This window comes from Mustela putorius, unplaced genomic scaffold, assembly GCF_011764305.1.
Source record: "Mustela putorius furo isolate JIRA1106 unplaced genomic scaffold, ASM1176430v1.1 tig00003869_pilon_pilon_pilon, whole genome shotgun sequence".
In the NCBI taxonomy this organism is placed as follows: domain Eukaryota; kingdom Metazoa; phylum Chordata; class Mammalia; order Carnivora; family Mustelidae; genus Mustela; species Mustela putorius.
Genome location: NW_025422021.1, coordinates 31,764,326 through 31,784,753, shown reverse-complemented (window position 1 = coordinate 31,784,753; position 20,428 = coordinate 31,764,326). Strand labels below are relative to the sequence as shown.

Sequence of the window (20,428 nt, the reverse complement as noted above, 5' to 3'; positions counted from 1 at the left end):
CCTGCTGCTAGGAAACAGCTTAGCACAAAACAGACACGAGAACATATGCATCAATGCTTATGGTTAAAAAAAATTACTTTCAATTTACAAATCAAACTTTTCTTTCAAAGTTACCATAACTTACTTTGATTTTACTCACACCTTCATACACTGAAATCTTAAGCAAAGGCATGAGATTTTTAGGCATCAAGGAGTTTAAGTTTAACACCATTTAAGACAAGCTGCTAGAGACCTTCAGGAAGAGATCAAACACCTCCTTCCAGTGGGACTCAAGGGACAGTGGCCTAGACTTCCCTCTCAGACACTGGCAGCCAAGTACTAGGGACGATGAGCAGACCAAGGGGAGAACATTTCCTTTTGTGTTTTCAGGAAAGAAACAATGTGAGCAGGAGAAAGGAAAGAAACAGGAGGACCTGGTGGGATTTCATGTAATCCAAACGACTATTAAGAGTAACTTTTAAAAGGATCTACAGAAATTGCTTGTCCTCCATGAATTCTCGGCATGGATTCAAGGAGCACTTTCGAGTAAGCCTTTTAGGTAACCAAGAATACTTGGCTACCACCTCAGGTTAAAACACAGGAGTTCTCTGATGCTAACTGCCTGGCGTGGGATACAGCATGGCTTTACTTCTAGCCTCCAATGATTGTACAAATAAAACAAAGAAGTATGGGCAAACTAAGCAAACCAAGAAACTAAAAATCCCCACCAATCAAGTTGAAATGTGTGCTGTCACTGCTGCTTATAAACATGAGATTAAAATACTGCAGACAGCATCTGCTGTAATAAATAGGAGCGAACTCCCAGGCTGCTGGGCACAGGGAACCATGTGTGGGGATGCCGCACCACAGGACTCAATCGCACGCTTAGCTCACCTCATCTCTGGCAGGAAGGTCTTCTTGTAGGAGTTCTCGATGTCCTGCAGATAGGCGGAGGTGATCTTCATTTCATGTGGCTAAACAAAAGCAGAGAAAAACAAGTGGAATGTTCTGACTTTTTCTTTTACTTGCACACCTGTAAAAGCTGAAACAAGCAACAAACACGGTTTTCTTGGAACACCTCCTGGGCATTGCAGAGATGACAGGAAAGGGGCCTCAGTATTGGTCAGGGCCAACCTCGTTGTACCACAGCAGGGCACACACATTTGCCCAGGGGATCCCATGGCCTAACCTTTCACACGCTAAGGTTAAGACACACACTTAGAATGGGATCAGGAAGAATCTGTTATAGTATACACGTTCCACCTGGCATGGGCTGTAGTGCACACACACACACAGAGCACACACACAAGCACTCATGTGCACAAATACCAGAGCCTGGCAGCTAAGACCATGACAACAAGGGGACTGGCCCATCCCCCCCCCACCCCAGCCCACACCCTCCTCTCCACCAGACTCCCTCCTGCCTTCTCCCTTCACTACTCGCACACCACAACCACCTCTCCCACTTCCTGCACCACTCACCTCCCTTATCGCCTGAACTGTGCTCCACCAAATTCAGAGACCGAAACCTCCACATCTGAGCAGCCAGTCTCAGTACCTAAAACCTCTTACAGTTCAGCAATGCTACAGGCAAGTCATGTTATCTTCCACCTCGTGTTTCTTTGTAGCACTGACTGACCTCCACCTAGTACCTTCCTTTGCTTCCCTGTTTGCTGCGGACCCTGCCCACATGCAACCCCATACTTGCATCACAGCATTGCAAAGAAGACGTGTTCCGTCCCAGGAAAAATTACTCCACGTGAGAGTGGTGTCTGCAGACAAGAACTAGTCTGAGCAGCAGTGACACCTTCGTGCCCCAGGTCCTGCTTTGTGCCCCGAGCCAGTGAGTAGCACCAAACCGCAGCTTCCGGCTCCCTAATGCAGGCTCAGCCAGCGCTGCCTGAGCAGGGGAACGCAGCCCCAGTGCTCTAGTCTCCACAAGGGGAAAGGAGGGAGAGGGGCTCAACCTGAGTTAAAAAGGAAGGGAGAACTGAAAGGATGCTAGAAATCACATTCAATCGACCAACAGAAAATTGGGTGCAGAAGCCCCACGAAAGAATAGGAGAGAATACGGCAAGGGGCCTGCCACCAGCATACTAACCCATTCCCACAGGGTGGCTTAGGGGACAAGGTGTGGCGGCGGGATGGTGCTCCGGGCTGCAGAGCACTGCCGGAGAGCACTGACTGACCACAGCCCCTTCCAGCCACCACACGAGGGCCCACACTCAGGTGCCGCCACCATGTGGACCACCTATCTTTGTGAAGGCCAGCGGCACCTGACAGCAAACTGCTGTGACTGCCACTGGGAAGTGCTGATCTACGAGGACACGTCAAGATAACGAGGACAAGTAGAAAGAGCGTGGTCTGCAACTGAAAAGCTGAGTTACATTTCCTTTCTTCTGAATCCGACTCTGGATCTCTGGAACGGGCACGTCGATGTAGATGACCACATGAGGGGGCAGGTACTCGCTGATGGTGACCTTCTTCACCTCGTTGTAGTGGTCCACACCTACACACATGAGAGAGGAACATTAGTCATGGATGGGCCGCCACAGGATCCCCCAACATGCGCCTTTCCAATAAAAGGGCAAAGGTAGACTGCAGGGCCCAGAGCCACATGTCAAACCATGAATCACAGAAGGCACAGGTGTCTGCACCGGCAGCACACACACGACACGGGACCCCGAGACAGGTGCCAGGGGCAGCCCCCGCCCTGCAGCGCTTCTCCTGCTCACAGACAGCAAGCCCTAGGCCCAGGGACTACACGTCACCTCCACAGGGCGGGACGCTGGGACTTGTGTACTGGTCTCCATGTCATCCAAAAGGCCAGATTCTAAGGGCATCTTAGCCACAAAGAAGGCCAGGAGAGGGCACACAAGTGTCCTCTTTGGTGGCCTGTGGCTGAGACACATCCTACACACCCACTGTACTTGGCAGTAACAGACACGGTCCCATCTCCTCCAGTGAGGACAAACCTTTGTTATTCACTTTCTTTTTCAAGTAACTGAAAAATAGGAAGCTACGTTTACCTGGTTTCAGTAAATTTAATCAGCTACACAGAACTACGTACTGTAGCAGACTTAGTAATACAACATAAAACAGAAAGCAAGTTAAGGCTGAGGGCTCACTCTCCCTGGGTCACCATTGTGCAGAACAGTCACATACAACCTGCGGCTCTAAAGGACACGGGTGCTGTTTCGAGGACACTCTGCACCTGGATGTCCTCTGGCATACAAGGACATTACTAGAAAGTCAGGCAGAGCACACCGTGGGTCACTGGAATGAAACCACCACCTTCACCTACCACAGGAGCAACATCAAGAAACTGCCATCTCTGCAGAGGTTCACATGGTGGAAACTTCCAGAAGAGATCAACTTTGGGGCTCACACTAGAGCCACAGAAAGGCAACGACTTTGCTCTAAAGGAAATGTTCAGGTGACCACTACAGTGAGTCTGGTTTTAAGTGGCCATTCAGGGCACAACTTGGACCCACGTCAGCAAAGGTCTGACCTGGAGGACTATCCGGGTACACAGGTGACACCATCGCAGCGAGTGACTGAAGTTTCCCTTGGGCATTGTTCTCCTGTCCATGGAAGAAACCCCGAGTCTCATCTCAGCTTCCCACCTGGGCAACACGGAGCCAGGCCAGTCTCCCCTGCCCTCCCCTCAGGAAAGGCATCTGTCCTTCCGTCTCCTGCTGCTCGGACTCCTATGAGCGGAGTTCCCCTTCGGAGACCACCTCCCACCTCGCAGCGCCCTCTACTCTCAAGTCCTCTGTTTCCCCTAACCCAACCTGGAAACACCACTCAGTAGCCTCTGGCCTCCCGGAGGGCCCTTCTCAGCTCCTGTCCCACAAGACCCTGCACTCTACGGGTGTCCCCCTGCCACCCTTGCTGAGCCCACTCAGCTTCAGGTCTGCAGCAGGATGACCCAGTAGGCAGAAACCCAAAGCCCAAGGATCCCAGCCTCAGGGCTCTCAGCTCACTCTGGGCTTTCCCCATCTGCCTCTCCTGGGCCGCCCCCACCATCAACACCGCAGGAACCTCCTCCACGCTTCACTCCACTCACCGGCTGCCCTGCTGCCAGGCTCCCTCCTCAAGGCCGCTGTGGCTGACAGCACCCGGTCTCCCCCCGCCAGTTAGCGCCTTCCCGTGTGCTCCTGCAGCCCCAGGAGGAACCAACATCGATGCAGCTTCCGTGCCTGCCTCACCCCGGCCAGAACCGCAAGAGCCTTCCTTGTCTTCTATCATCATATCCCCGGCACCTAGGACTGAGTCCAGCATGCAGCCAGCAGCTCTCACAGCAGAACATGGAAGCAGACAAGAGCAGAGTGCCTCAGCCCCAAATCGTCTCCTGGCTGGCTTGGCTCTCCCCACTCACTAACCAGCCCGTAGTGCTGGTTAGTGAGTGGGGAGAGCCAGCCGCCGGCTCCAGCCAGCTGAGCACTCAGATGAACAAGTTCATAAGCAGACTGAGCACAGGGCCCCACAGCCCTGCCCTGGCACATGCCTCCTTAGACACCCCTTAGACACGTGTCCCTAACTCCTCAGTCAGGCCACCTCTGACCAGACCTCATCCTCGTCCATGTCCACCTGTCAGACCTCCAATGAGCCCCACAGGGTGCCACTGTCCTGGGAGGAATCAGAACACCACCGTATCAGACAGAAGGGAAAGACGACAATGATGCCGGCTGCAGGTGCGGGCACAAAAAAACACAGACATCCTGATGACACACAAAATCACACACTAGAAACTGGTTAATTCACCGAAATTAAACTAGATCAGAGAAAGTAGCTTAGGTGTTTGGTGGATCCTGTCTGCTTTCCCAGAGATAAGAATTTAGGAGGAAGAGAGGGTGGAAAGAACGCTCTTTTTTCCTGTTAATTTAACAAGTAAAGGCACTTATTCATGTGCCAAGTGCACACCAACTGTAAAGGGAGTCTGCCAGAGTCTCAGCCAGCGGCACAACACACCCAGGAAGGCCTGACCACAGCCCCAACTCACACTGCTTTCGGATGAAGCCTTGGTTGTACATCGCCTCCAAGAACACGAAGTCACTGAAGATGGAGCGTTCCAACACAACGCCTTGTCCTGTCAGAAACAGGGAAGCAAAATCAAAAGTCAGACCGATACAAACCAAAGCACTGGAAACGAGTAACTCCATTTCAGAAAGGCAAAAGTTATTTACGGTACACTCTGCATATCAAATATTTCAAAAGCACAGACGTGTTCTTCTAAGTGGGAAATCGTTTTAGAAAATGAGAACACTTCTGGTTTTGGTGCTGTCACATTCTGTCTCATCCTGTCGGCTATAACCTATCGAGTTAGGAGGAAGGTATTTCTGTCTGAAACCATACCTTTTCCATCCTGTCTACCCACCCCAATCCCTCCCTGGCCTGATCTCTCAGCCAGACCCCAGCAGCATCCAGACTCTCCTCCCATTCCCCGTGCCCCACTCATCAGTGAACCACCAGCTTCCTCCCAACCACATCTTGACCCCAACCACTGAAGGCCTCCTGACTGTTGGCCAGGTCCCAGTCCCAGCCCCCAGCTAGGCCCAGCCTCTGCCCTTGACCCCGGCAGCTCTCCCAACAACAGATGGGCACTCTCAGAGCTGAACCCCGATCCCGTTACTCCTCTGCTCACAGCTCCTGATGGCTCCCTCTCCCCTCCAGAGGAAAAGCCATCTTGCCCAGGCCACTTCTCTGACCCTGTCCCATCCACTCCTAGCCCACTCACGTCACAGCAGCCTCCTGTAACCTTAGCGACTCTGTGCACTTTCCCCACCAACTCCGGCTGGCGTCCCTGCACTCAGGTCTGCTGTGTCAGCATGAAGGCCTCCCCCACCTCCTCACCAGGAAGCATGGCCCTGGGCCCACAGCAAATGCCCTCGAGCCTCTCACTACTGGATAGGACACTGAACATGCCCATGTTTAGGCTTTCCCTCCCTACCACAGTGTCAGTTCTAGGAGATAGCGGCCTTTGCTTCCTCCTCCCAGGCTCCTAGAACGTACCTGGCCCACGGTAGGCACTCATACAATGTGCAACAGTTCATGGAACACAAAAAGAAGCAAATCTTCACTTAAAGTGCTCTTTTTTCACCCTAAGATAGGGTTGAAGTATGCTTCCAAAGCAGCTCCTGTAAGCCAGGTCCTGGTACAGAACATCACAAGGGAGACCGCATTTTTTTCTCAGGAGTGGCAATAACCAAAATCAGGGCTTATTTTGCCTGAGGAAAAGTATCACTAAGAAAATTCTGGAAAAGCAAGACAATAACCAGACTCCTGTGTAAACATTTAGGTGAAGAGTGAGTCCTGCAGCTTGGGGCATGCACCGTGCACGTGGAGCCTGCTGGAGTGTGAGCCAGTAGGTCCTAAACGCAGGTCTGTGAATCAGTCCCATCCATTACTGGGGGCCCTTGTTGCAAGACCTTCTTGTCCTCCCACCCATGAGGCACATCTCCCAGGTGGCAGCTGAGCTGCCTGTGAGTGAGCTCACTGCATTAACAGACAGCCGCCCCAGTGTGGCCACCGCTGCCAGAGGAGGCAGACACAACACTTAGACAATCTGCACCTCCTCCCAGGCACGCATACACACTGTCTGCTGTCAGCTGCATGTTCAGCACATCCAAGGCCAGGGCTCTCTGGCACAGCACAGTAGTGTCTGCTGTCCCCAGCATGCTCTGGGGGAGGGGCCGAGTTTAACCCACACTGCTGGTCCCCAGGATGCTGCCACCCCCCACACCACCCCGGACCAGACCCTTTTCGGCGCTAACTTTACGCACTAACTCCTACTGCCTGTCTCCCAGACTCTCGGCAGCACCTGCCCCAAATGGCCCTAGTCTGTTTCTTGCTGGGTTCCAGAAACACCCCCCTTAAAACACTGCACAGGCCCACAGGGCCCTGTGTGCTTTGCCTGCCCCACCTCTGCACTTTCTCCAGGGTGAGCACTACCCAATGGGTGCACGGTGAACCCAGGCCACACCTGGCCCTCAGAAACAAGCCTGTTTTGTGTGTCCCATCTGTGTGTGACAATAGCACCACCGCATGCCTGGGACTACAAGTCATCACAGCCACTTACAGGCACTTCCTTCCCTGCGTCTGTGGATACCTTTTGCAGGAGCCTAGAGCAGCAGCACGGAAACTTCCTACAAAAACCACCAATCCTACCCCCGTCCCCAGGAATGAAGTAACAGAAAGCAAACTTCACTCTGAAGCAGGAATGACATGAATCGTGGGGGAATTTATAATCTTATTAAGAAGACAGAACTTGCCTCACTCAACACCCTCAAAGAAAAGCTCTACTTAGTGGCGATGGAACATGGCAGGACTCCAGAAGGGAGCTAGGGCACAGCACATGGCCACCGGCCTCGGGGAGCCCACCTGTGCTCAGCAGGTGCTCCAGAGCGTCGGCGTACTGCAGCAGGCGGCTGGCGTACAGCCAGGACTGCAGGCGGTAGCTGTTGCCGTCGTTACTCTTCGGGTCATCATAGAACTTCTCTATGCTGCAGCTGCCACTGAGCTCTATGTCCAGGGCCCTCCCATCTCCCGTGGTGCTGTCTGCATAATGCACCCCCGCTTCTGGGAAGTGCTTTAAGCCTGAGAAGAAGAAACAAGACATGAGTGCCTCACCTGCTCTCCATGGGTAGCCGGGTCTCACAGAAACCAAGCCCCACCCAGACACATAGCAGAGGCTGGTCGCTTAGAACCTGGGCAAAGTTACCCTCACACCTGTGTTTGCACAGGACGCTGAAGATGATGTGTCCAGAACAGCTGCAGGAAGAGGTCCCCCAGAGACCCTCCCCGCCCCCGTGGGAGATCCTCCTGAAAAGGAGGGTGGCCCAGCACTGTGGGAGCCCCACATGTATGAGTGAGCACCAGCCAGTCGTACTCGACGGAAACAGGGTTCAGAGCCTGGCTCTGCACCAACCAGCCTCAGCAGCAGCTTCTTATCCTCTGGGAGTGACAGCAGTAATCACTGCCCTACTCAGAGGACTGCTCCAAAGCTCAAGTAAGAGCAAATTATCAAGAAAGAATTCCAAGTCAAATTGACAACCAGTATGGGTTTTTAATTTTTCATTAAACTTGATACATTAAAACAGCTTTTAATGCATTTTAAAAACGTGAAACACCTGCCCAGGGCCCAATTCTGTCTAGTCAATGTTAAAGTAAAATCAAACTCAGACAAGCAGCCGTGCAGCTGGGAGGAAGGCACTCCAGCGACAGAAGTCCATACCTAATTTCTCTGCTATTTCTTTGGCGAGCTTGCCTTTTCCAGAACATATATTGCCATCTACAGTTATCACTTTGCTGTGTTCTGTGAATCTTTTGGTTGTTCTTTCACCAAGTATGTAGGCCAAAGGGCCATACCGTAGTTTGCACTGTACACTTGTATGAATTCCTCCCTGAAAAACACAACAGCATCTGGTTACTGTGGGAAACAGCAGCTATTAGGTAAAAACGCCAAGAAGACCCTTGGTGATAAAAATGCCAACATCTACATTTTAATTACCTATTTACTTGTTTAATTACCGGTATCCCTACTCCAGCCCAGTGTAATTTCATAAGGATGGGGGGACTGTCTGTTTTGTTCACGGCTAAATCCTCAGGGCCTAGAACAGTACCTGGAACAGAATATGCATACCACGTTTGATAGAAGTTGGATGGATGGATGGATGCATGGATGGATGGAAGGAAGAAAGGCAGGGAGGAAGGACAGGGACAATAGAGAGGAAGGGAATGGAGCCTTTTTCTAGGCCAGACTTCTGTCCTGAGCTCTGGACCAGGTTACCTGTCTTTAAACAGCTCCATCTAGTGGTCCTGAAAATACCTGAAAGTTAACAGGCTTAAAACTGAAATTTAACATACCCTAACACCTCAATCTGCTCTCCCTCCCAAGCTCCCTATCTACAATTTACCAAGCAAATCCAAGCACACATGGGAATCATGTTGGATACCCTCAACGTTCCTCCAACCCTATCATCACTCACAAAATCCTACTGATAACTCTGAAATCTCTCTGGAACCAACTGTCTCCTCCTTATCCCCACTGCAATGCTTTTGCAGACATGTTCACGCCTCTCGTCTATGGTTCAATACCTGCCTCATGTCCTATCTCCAATAAATCCAGTCTATTCTCTACTCAAAGGCCAAATGATCTACCCCCACCAACACACACACAAAACACACACATCAAGGAAGAAACACAATCAAAAGGCAAGCAGCACAATCCTTAGTATACATAAAGGTTGTATGGACCAGCGAGGACTATTGAAAGAATAAGGAAAAACAGGAGTGCACAGCTTATTTTCAAAGTATTAAAAATAGCCAAAAACCATTTACTCACCTATTTAATCATTCAACAAGTACTTATTAAGAGCCTACACAATGCAAAGCATGTTTTCTAGACAACGTAGATATGGAAATGAGCCAAAGGATTCAACGGGACAACAAAACAAAAATTAATAACAGTTGAGCTCTGAACAATGCAGGCACTGGGGTGTTGACCTCCCCACCCCCCTGCACTTGAAAATTCACGTACAACTTTTGACTCCCCCAAAACTTTACTAATACCCTACTGTTGACCGGAAGCCTTACTGATAACACAGTCAAATAACACATATTTTATATATGTATTATACAGTTTTCTTAAAGTAAAGTAAGCCAGAGAAAACATTCAGAAAATCATAAAGAGAAAATACATTTATAACACTGTACCTATCCAAAAAAAAAAAAAAACCAGCAAAGAAGTGGACCCATGTGTTCAAATTTGTGTTGCTCAGGCATCCACCATACACAGCATATTAAATAATCACTGTGGAGGGCAGCACGGTATATAGGACCGGCCATAGGCTATACTGGGAGGCCAAGGAGCCTTTGAAGGAAGAGTGACATTTGACCAAGACTAGAAAGTGCCAAGGGAACTGGTCAAGTGGACATCTGGAAGAGGGTCTTTCAGGCAGAGGACACAGTAAGCACAAAAGTCCAAGGACAAGAGCACTGCAAGATCAGCAAGTCCAGTGAAACGTATGCCAAGTGGACTAGAGAACAGCACATGAGGGGCATACGGGGGTGTTAATCTTATCATACCCTGCATCCTAGAAATTAACCACTCTCTCCTCCAGGCTACCTATGAGCCATGTGCAAACTGCTTCCCTGTGTGGCCACAGCTTGATCATAGCACAGATGAGGCACAAAGCGGGTGCACAGTAATGCGTGATCAAGCCATCGGCCATTTACTGACTGAAAATCTTCAGAAAGTGCTTTTTTATAGAGTTATGATACAGTTCTCTACAATTTCCCATCCTTGGTCCCGTTTACTGCTCTCTAAAATCACACAGAACAGTAGATCTTTCATGACACATCTCCAATTCCTTTTATTATTTAAGTAACAAGGTGTATTCCCTTTCCATCTCCTTCCTTTTTCTTTGGACTTACTGAAGTTCATCTACATCCCCTGCAGAGGGTACCAGGAACAAACTGTTACAAGGGGGTCTGTCCAGTACTCACATTGCAGCAGAGTAGCACCCCCTTAATTCTGGGTCCCTCACTTCCACTGACACAACTCCCACGACACTGAATATTAAAAAAGGTGACCACTTGTCTATTTCTTCTCTTTGGTGGCCTGAGTCATCTTCTGAAAACACATATATATAGCTTTTTAGCAAGACTATTACACTGTTCTATTCACAATCCTTTGATGAGAATCTTTAGCACGCAGATCAAGCAAGTCCCTTTATGATCAATCTGACACGGATGCAGTGGGAGGCATTAGCAAGGAAAGAAGCGATTCTACAACCGCGGTTATAAAATAAAGTTTCCTTAGGTTTCCGGCCTCAGTTCTTTTGTTTCTTGTGTTCCCTCTGCCTTGATGTCACCCTGCCGGTGGTCTACCTTGGGAAGTCCCCTAAGCCTTTCCGATCTAACCGAAACGCCTTCTCTTCGGGTTTTGCTCCAGGTCACATCCCCTGGATGTGGGCCTAGCAAGGGCCGAAACGTAAGTGGGCTTGACAGTGCCACTAGGACCGTCCGTGGATAAACACCACCCAGGCTCCCCCGGCTCACCCACACCTGCTCGTGCGTCCGGCGCGTAACTGCACCGAGGCACCCCCAAGTTGACCTCCCACACCAAGGCAGCCGGGACACCGATTCACCACCGTCCCCAGCGTCCTGACTGGAGAAGCTCCCGGCCCCTATGAGCTCTGCCGCGACTCGGGACCAAAAACGCTGGGGGCACGGGGAGCTCCCCGGAGTGACCCCGGGAGCCGCTGCCCAGAGGCCCGGGTAGAGGAAGGGTGGGCGCCGGGAGGGCAGGCCAGCACCACCCACCGCCCGCCCGCCTGCTCCCCGCTCGCCGCCTCACCACGCGGTGGGCGGCCGCTGCCAGGCCCCGAGCCGACGCAGACGCGGGGACCACTCTCAGCAACCTCAAGGCCATCGCTCCTCTGTCGGCACCGGCTCAAGGACCTGAGGGGACGCGGTCGCGACGGGGCCCTCTTCCGCGCCCGGCGCTCCGCTGTGACGTCACGGACCGGGTGCCCGTACGGCGCCTGTCGGGAGCTTCCGGGCAGTGCGCGCAGGCGCTGAGAGCAGCTGGTCTGGGGTTGGAGCCGCTGGCGGTTTGGTCTGGCTCTAGGTCTGCCCGGGCCTTTCAGGATTCGGCCGCCCGACCTGGGCCTGGGGCCGTGACAGAGGCGCTGGGGAGCTGCGGGGGCCACGAGGTCGTGCGGGGTGCGGACTCGACACCGCCCGCGGGCGGGCAGCTACTGCACCCGGCACATCCCCTGGGTGGGCTGGTGCAGACCTGAAGATCAGCGAGACGTCTCCGTAGCCCGATGCCAGCCCGAGCCCGGAGAGCAGCTCCGGACTGGGCGGGGCAGGGAGAGGAGCCGCCGCGACGGTGGACACTGCCTCTCCGTCCCAGGGCGCTAGGCAGGGGTCCCCGTCCTCCCGGACGCGTGACGACGGGCCCCAGGCCTGGTAGGGCATTAACACCTCGGAGGCGTCCGGACGCACACGCGCCGTGGGTTCTCCGTCACTGCAATCCTCCAGGACTTTAACGCGGGGTTTTTTTTCCCTACTAGTCTGCCGTTGGGAAGGGTTTTAGCATCTCACCAAGTTGGGCTCACGGTTCTTAACTCCCGAAGTTTTCTGTCGTTTAACTTCATTTGGTTCTCAGCTTTTTGGAATGACTGTGGAATTGTACGGTGGGGTGGGAATGCGGTTCTGGAAAGAAGGTCTTTGAGCGGATATTTCTCTCATTAGAAAATTCCTGCCGGTCCGCGGAGCCAGGCGACGTAGAAGATCTGGTATGGGTCCTGAACTGCGAGGGAAATGGTCCTCACTGAAAGAAACACTGTTCTAAACTCTTCGTTCCTGGAGAGCGGGTGCTCTGTTCACGTCCTGCCCCACCGTGTCCCCAATCAAAGCTCCTGCCACGTTGCAGGTGCACCTCCAATAAGCAGGTGTGACCAGGGAGCCCTAAGTCCTCTAGCCCCCGTGGGATCACCACCTACCCAAGGCCTCCCTCCACATCCCGTGTCTCTGGGGTCAGAATTCAGGGAAGGGCTCCCTGTCCTCTTACCTTGCTTTGTTATCTGTCCCATTCACATACTGCCTCTGGCTCTCCTGTTTTCTTTCCCAGCTGTACCCCGGATGAAGACCCATCATTTATGTTCTTACCCAATACTTAAGTCTTTGTGTGAGCAACAGGTCCTGAAGACAGAGACAAGGATGGAGGCCACAGTCATAATCCCTGACAGGTGAGGCACAGTCAGGCCTCTCAGGCCCTCCACCATCTGTTTTGGGAGCTGCCTCCCTGTTCCAGACCTGTGCTCCTCTCCCCCCTGGTACCTCCTCCAGGGATGGATCCTGAGACAGAACAACAGGGGCCAGAGTCCATGAGGCCCAGCTCTGAACACTAACATTTATGATGAATATTGAAGTAAGGGATGTTCTGTATAATGCTTCCCAACTACTTTTTGTAAACCAACATTTATTTAAAGACATGAATCTTGTAACTAGAGTAAGTTAAGCTCTTGGTACACAGAAATAGAGAATATGTTTCAACTGTTCCTCCTTGTGAGACCATTCATAAGCACTCTGTTAGGGGACCTCCATAGCCACCTCCAACCAATACTGTCCTTCCCTGTCCAGAAACGCTGGAGAAGGAAGTTGTGAGCTTGGGAAATTCACATCCAAATGAACTTCGTTTATAAATATCCTGCAAGTTACACTTCTGTCCAGCTGCAGTTTGAATGATTGTATAATCACTATAATGGTGAAACCAAATGAGAGAAAATTCAGTATCGGTTCATAAGAAAAAGTTGATGTTTCTGGATTGATAGGAGATACTTGCTCAATCCTGAGATCACATGACTTGTGAGACTTTACTAATAAAATTCATGTTTATGTTGTGTACACCTGTAGAACACTAGCCCCCAAATCCTACCCTGTCAAGTCTCCATCTGAGATACTGTGTAATCCCTGACAGTCAGCACCGACCCACCATGCAAGGCATGTGACAGAAACCTCACTGGACCCCGGCAGTTCTGTGCAAGCATCAGCTGCAGGTACAGCATGATCTAGGTCTTGAGCCGTATTCTCCCCATGTCATCTCTGACTTCTGCTTCCCTGAGAACTTGGGTCCCCCACAAAACCCCATCCATAGATGTTTGTGGCAGCTGTATTATAATAGGGAGACACTGGAGTCAGGCGGGATGTCCTTCAGAGGGGGGTGGCGAGCAGACTGACAGGTGCACACCATGGAGTGCGGGCAACACTGAAGGGGGAAAGAAGAACAAACAGGACCCGCACTTCATGGAGAATGACTTCTGAGGTGGTGTGACTCCATTTACACAACACCTTGAAATGCCATTTTGGAGACAGAGGACACTAGTTGCTGCAGGGGTTAGCAATGGGGGTAGGTTTGCAGTCAGTGGGAGGAAGGTGGTGTGTATAAAAGACCAGCTCAAGGAATCCACATAGTGGTGGGTGGGGCAGTGTCTTGAGTGTGGTGGTGGACCCAAAACCTGCACAGATGAAAGTGTTCTCTAAAACAGCACACACACCGAGGTCGACACAAAGAAGTATGGGAAATGCGGGAAGCCTGAACAAAGCGGATGGACAGAATCAGCATCCGCATCCTTGCGTAACCTTAGTTATGCAAGTGTGATCATTGGGAGAAATGGGGCAAACTTCACAAAGGATCTCTCTTATTTCTTTTTTTTTTTTTTTAAGATTTTATTTATTTATTTGACAGACAGAGATCACAAGTAGGCAGAGAGGCAGGCAGAGAGAGAGAGGAGGAAGCAGGCTCCCCGCTGAGCAGAGAGCCCGATGTGGGGCTCGATCCCAGGACCCTGGGATCATGACCTGAGCTGAAGGCAGAGGCTTTAACCCACTGAGCCACCCAGGTGCCCCCGGATCTCTCTTATTTCTTACAACTGCATGTGAATATGCAATTATCTCAGGAAAGTCTTTGATTAAAGACGGTGGTATTTACATGGGGCTTCTCTCTTCTGTCCCATCATCATCTGTGTGTCTCTCAACAATACCCCAGATTGACAACTAGCTATAGAGTAGTCTCAGCATCAACAGGCTAATTCCGCCAACTTTATTCTCCTTCAAAATTGGTTTAGCTGTTCCACTTCTTTTGCCTCTTAGTGTAAATTTTAGGATCATCTTCTCTGCATGTATGGAAACTCTTGCTGCGATTTTGGCAGTAATTGTGTTAAACCTGCGTATCCGTTTGGGGAGCATGAGCCCCTTTGCTGTGCTGACTCCTCCCACCCATGCACAGCAGACCCCCCCCCCATTTCTTTGCTCCCTAACTCCTGCCACCAACACCACACATTTTCCAGCATGGAGGTTCTCAGTTTTGTTAGATCTACACCTAAGTACTTAAAACTGTTTAGTCCTTTCAAATGGTCATGTCATCTGTAGAAAAGAGCGGCTTTATTTCCTTCTTTCCAGCCCGGATGCCCTTCACTTCTTTTCCCGTCTGGAACTTCCCAGTTCCGTGATGGACGGTGGTGGCAAGAGCTGAATTCCTTGCCTTCTTAGGGACAAACACTCAGGTTTCAGCGAAGTGTGATGCTAACTCCAGGAAATTTATAAATGTGCTTTAGGAAGTTGAAGCTCCTTCAGTTCTTTGCTTCCTGAGAATTGTTGCCATGAATGACATTAGACTCTGTTAAGCAATTTCCCCACATCTATTGATAGAAGCATGTGACTTTCCTGTTAATATGGTGGATCTCAGTGACTGGTTTTTGAACACTGAACCAGCCTTGTATCCCTGGAATAATCCCCCATGGTCATACTGTCATGATTTTTGTATATTGCTGAGTCCTATTTGCAAATATTAAAGAATTTTTTATGTATATTCATGATAGAGATGGGCTGTAGTTTTCACTTTGGACCATCTTTAAGGTCACGCTATCAGAATAACACTGAATTAATAACATTACCTGGGAAGTACTCCTTTTTAACTTTCTCCAACCACTTCCTGTCGGTGGACTCCAGACTACCCCCTTTGCCAGTGATTCTGGGCTCAGCCTGTGGCACTGGGGGGACTGTCCATCCACACACAGGAAGAAAGAGTCCCTGGGCTGGGACTCCTGCACCCAGCACAGCTGTCCTTCAGGTGTAAAGGGGGAAACAAAGACATTCTGAGGAGAAGGAACACTGAGGGATGTTTCCAGCAGAAACCACCCCTTATGCGTAGTTACAGGAGTTTCCAAAGCAGAGAAGATGTAGCGAGAAGACCCTGAGAAATTCTGAATGAAGGGAGAACTGTGTTGGGGGCGTGAACAGAATAGACCTTCCTTCGTGAGCTGCTCAGATCACATCGGATGGCTGAAGCATGTCTAATGTATGTGGAGGAGGTGGAGCAATCACATTGAGAAAGTAGGGAGGGTCCAAGGATGTCAACGAAGGTTGACTATTAGCCCGAAGTGGCGAAGCAGTGAAGACAGGTTGTGATTGAGCAACCATGAGGGAGACCATGCCATACAGAATGGCACTGCCCAAATACCACCTCCTACGCAAGTTGAATTATTATTATGACTCTATAACTAAATCAAGATGGATCTCTAAAAAATGTAAAGGTTTCCAACCAGAAGGTAAGAGGAAAGAAGCAGAGGAAAGAAATACAAAGGAAAACAGATGTAAGCCCTAACAATTATTTGATAACCTGAATTACCCAAATTGAATTTGTTATTTTAAAATTTGCCCACCCCCCTCAAAAAAGAAATTTCCAGCCCAGATGATTTCACTGGGGAATTTTGCCAAACACTTAAAGATTTAACTCTATACAGTCTTCTCTGAAAAATAGAAGAAGAGGGAATGTCCCCAAGCCCATTTCATGGTTCCCAGACAGACAAAGATAGTATCAAAAAAATGGAAAGGACATTATGGACCAATTTATCTCGTGAACTTAGGCACAAAAATTCTCCACGAAACATTAAGAGATTGAAACCAGCAATGAATAGAAAATGAAGACCACCCTACTGCCAAATGGAATTTGTTTAAAGGTTTCAAGTCTGACTTGATATTCAAGAGTCAGTCACTGCAATCCACCTTAACAGGTAAAGAAGAAGAATCAGTGATCAGAACACCTGCCAGTAGAAAAAACATTTGGCAAACCACAACACTCATTCACTTAAAAACAAAACAAAACAAACCCTGACATGCAAAGAATAGAGGGGTAGCTGCTTCAACTTGGTAAAGGACGTCTGCAAAGAGCCACGGCTGATGTCACACTGCATGGTGAAAGTGTGATGCTTCCCTTCTAACCCTTATACGAGAGGAGACAGCAAAGATAACCACTGTCCCTGCTCTCATTCAACAGATCCTTGGAATCCTGAACAGTACAGTAAGGCAGGAATAAAAAGCATATGAAAGGAAGAAATCAGACTGCCTTTATTCATAGAATACATGACTGACTATGTAGCAAATCCAAAGCAATATACCCAGAAAAACCCTTAGAACTAATAAATGAGGTCTGTGGGCTTGCATGTTACAAGGTCAACACACAAAAATCTGCATTTCTGTATACTACCAACAAGAAGAGGAGGCTGAAATTTAAAAATGCAATACTATTTATGATTGCTCCCCCCCAAAAAAGTAATAGTTAGGTATGATCCAGCAAAGCATTTATGGGGTCTGTATGCTGGAGACCACAGACCACTGGGGAAAGAAGTCAGAGGAAATCATCAATCAGCGGAGAGACCTGCTGTGTCCCTGCATTGGAGGAGTTGACAGAACAATAATGCCATTCTCAAAATGATCTGTAGGTTTAATGCAGTTCCTGTCAAAACTCCATCAAAATTTTTTTGTACACATGAACAGGCTTATTATAAAATTTATAAGGAAACATACAGGCCCTAGAATGGCCATAATTATTTTGAAAAAGAAGAATAAAGTAGGGGAATCAGTCATTCTTGCAATGTTAAGAATTTATCAGGTAGCTACCTTTCTCAAGTCTGCATAGTCCTGGTGGGATGGGCAGACACATAGACCATGTAACAGAATAGAGGACCAGAAACAAACTAACGAAAACATCCTCCACTGATGTTTTACAAAGGTGCAAACATGATTCAGTAAAGGAAGAACAGCTTCTTGCACACTGGTATCGCAGAAACTGGACATCCAAGGTCACACACACACACACACACACACACACACAAATTAACCTTGATGTGACCTTCATACCACATGCAAAAACTAACTCAAAATAGATCATGGACCTAAATGTAAATGTAAAACTATACAGCTTTCAGAAAACAGTTTCCAGCACTTGGGATAAGGGAAAGAATTCTTGGGGACTTGACATCAAGAGCATGATACAAAGAAGGGGGAACTCAGCAAAAATTAAATGTTTGTTCCATCAGGGAGGGACCTTACACAAATGGAAAGGCAGACATCAGATGGGAAGAAAAGGTGTACAATTTGACAAAGGGCTCGCATCGGTTAGAATATGGAAAGAACTCTCAAAACTAAACGTTCATTAAAAATCCACTTAGAAAACAGGAGGCACGGCTGAATGGCTCAGGCAGCTGAGCGCCCAACTCTTGGTTTTGGCTCAGGTCGTGATCTCAGGGTCTTGTGATCAAGCCCTACATTGGGCTTCCCACTAGCTTGGAGTCTGTTTGAGATTCTCTCTCTCCCTCTGCCCCTCCCTTCACTCTTGCGCTCGCTCTCCCTTTCTCTCCCTCTCTCTCTCAAATAAATAAATCTTAAAGAAAACAGGATAGAGATGTGAACGGACTTCGCTGCAGGGATGGGCAGGCAGCCAGTGAGCACAGGAAGGAGGCTCAAAATCATTGTTAGAGGGATGCAGATTAAACTGCAATGAGGTGCCACTGCACACTTTCCAGAAAGGTTGAGGGAGATGTGGTGATGACACCGATGGGGCAAGATGCAGGAACCATTCACTCACTCGCTGCTGGCAGGAGCAGAGAACAGCACAGCCTTTCTGCCCAAGGGTTGGTGGTTCCCTTTAGCATTGAAAGTGAGCTGTAACACAACAGCGATGCCAGTGAGCACCTGGTCTCCTGGGCGCTTACCCAGAGACACGAAAACTTGGCTTCATGGAGAAACCTGGAGTGAGTGTTGCCTGCACGGTCATGCCTCACAGCTGGCAGCCTGTCCTTCAGCAGGTGAACGGCTCAGTCCTGGGGCAGAACTCGTGGTGGCAACAAAAAAACAGATTGTTGACGCACCACAGCTGGATGGACCCCGAGAGGATGCCTTTGAATGGAAAGAACCAATATCAAAAGATTGCGGTCAAGTGTGAGTCCTGAAGGGATGGAACATTCCACATGCCCTGAAGGAGCTAGTTCCCCAAGCTAGGCAGGTGGTAAACTACAGAGCCACACGTGTGTCCACACACGCGTGCACACACGCACGCACACACACACACACACACACACATGACTGCATGTATAACGGGTGGGATGACGGGAATCTGTTGTGTGGAGTGCCTTGAAGTCCGTTGTCTGGTCCTGATGCCAAGCTCATCATGTAGGATGGTGTCATGGGGGAAGGCTGGGCAAAGCACACAGAGAGCCTCCCTCCATATTTTTCTACAATGTCCTGTAAATCTAATTATTCCAAAAAAGAAAGTTTAAAGATTTTGTTCTATGGACCAGCAACAAAGGAACAGAGGTATTTTTTTTTAATTTAAGAAATAAAAATGTAAACAGAAAAGTTACCATTTGTGTTAGTTAAAAAAAGAAAAACAACAACAAAACACCCCAAACTCAAGTGTATGCCGAAAAATGTGAAAGATCAATAAGCTGGAAATCATGAAACAGAATTAAGAAGTTGAGGGAGCTGTGAATGAATATAGGCATGTGTCTCTTGCTCTTAGATTAAGAGTCTCAAAATTATAAAGATGACAGTTCTTTCCAGAATGATCTATAGGTTCATTACAATCCCAATTTAAAAAAATCCAGCAAATTTTTCTTGTGTTGAAATTAACAAGCTGATGCTCACATTTATATCCCCCAAGACCCATTTGGGAAGGGCTAAGAATAACCAAGGCAATCTTGAAAAACAAGAACAAGGATGGAGGATTTAATACCAGATGTCAGTATATAAAAAAGCCATAGTAACTACAACAGCACAGCACTGGGGCGGGAGCTGACACACAGACAAATGGAATGGGATGCAGAGTCTGAAAAGAGGAGGATGGGTGGATAGATAGAAATTTGGTTTACAGAAAGGGCGACGCTGCAGCAGGGAAGACATGTCATATCAAGACACGATGGGTGCAGGTCAATTTGTTATCCACACAGAAAAGGATAAACTTTAACCTGTACCACATACCTCTAAAAAATAAAGTCAGTTTCAGATGGATTATAAATCTAAACATGAAAGATAAAACAATAAAGCTTCTAGCCTCAGCAATCAGACAACAAAAGGAAATTAAAGGCATCCAAATCGGCAAAGAAGAAGTCAAATTATCACTCTTCGCAGATGATATGATACTATATGTGGAAAACCCAAAAGACTGCACTCCAAAACTGCTAGAACTTATACAGGAATTCAGTAAAGTGTCAGGATATAAAATCAATGCACAGAAATCAGTTGCATTTCTCTACACCAACAGCAAGACAGAAGAAAGAGATATTAAAGCTTCTAGAATTAAATAGAATGTCTTTATGACTTGGAATAGACAAACCATTCTTTTTTTTTTTTAAGATTTTATTTATTTATTTGACAGAGAGAGAGATCCCAAGTAGGCAGAGGGGGGGGGATGCAGGCTCCCTACTGAGCAGAGAGCCTGATGTGGTACTCAATCCCAGGACCCTGAGATCATGACTCAAGCTGAAGGCAGAGGCTTAACCCCTGAGCCATTCAGGTGGTGCTCCTAGATAAGCCCTCCTTTTAAATGGAAAATAAACCAAATATAATGGGAGAAAGTGGACAGACTAGATGTCAGCAT

General features: G+C 48.8%; 1 protein-coding gene across 1 annotated transcript in view; it reads right to left on the bottom strand.

The window, feature by feature from the left end:
* NDUFA10 (NADH:ubiquinone oxidoreductase subunit A10) overlaps positions 1–11,503 on the bottom strand; it is a 47,378-nt gene extending 35,875 nt beyond the window's left edge. Inside the window, exons 1-6 of the mRNA XM_004743742.3 lie at positions 11,342–11,503; positions 8,216–8,384; positions 7,363–7,578; positions 4,985–5,071; positions 2,367–2,488; positions 874–953 (exon numbers count right to left, since the gene is read on the bottom strand). Of these exons, the coding sequence (XP_004743799.1) occupies positions 874–953; positions 2,367–2,488; positions 4,985–5,071; positions 7,363–7,578; positions 8,216–8,384; positions 11,342–11,416 (749 nt within the window). The 5' untranslated portion in view covers positions 11,417–11,503. The remainder of the gene's footprint in view (positions 1–873; positions 954–2,366; positions 2,489–4,984; positions 5,072–7,362; positions 7,579–8,215; positions 8,385–11,341) is intronic.
* Positions 11,504–20,428: the final 8,925 nt, after the last annotated feature.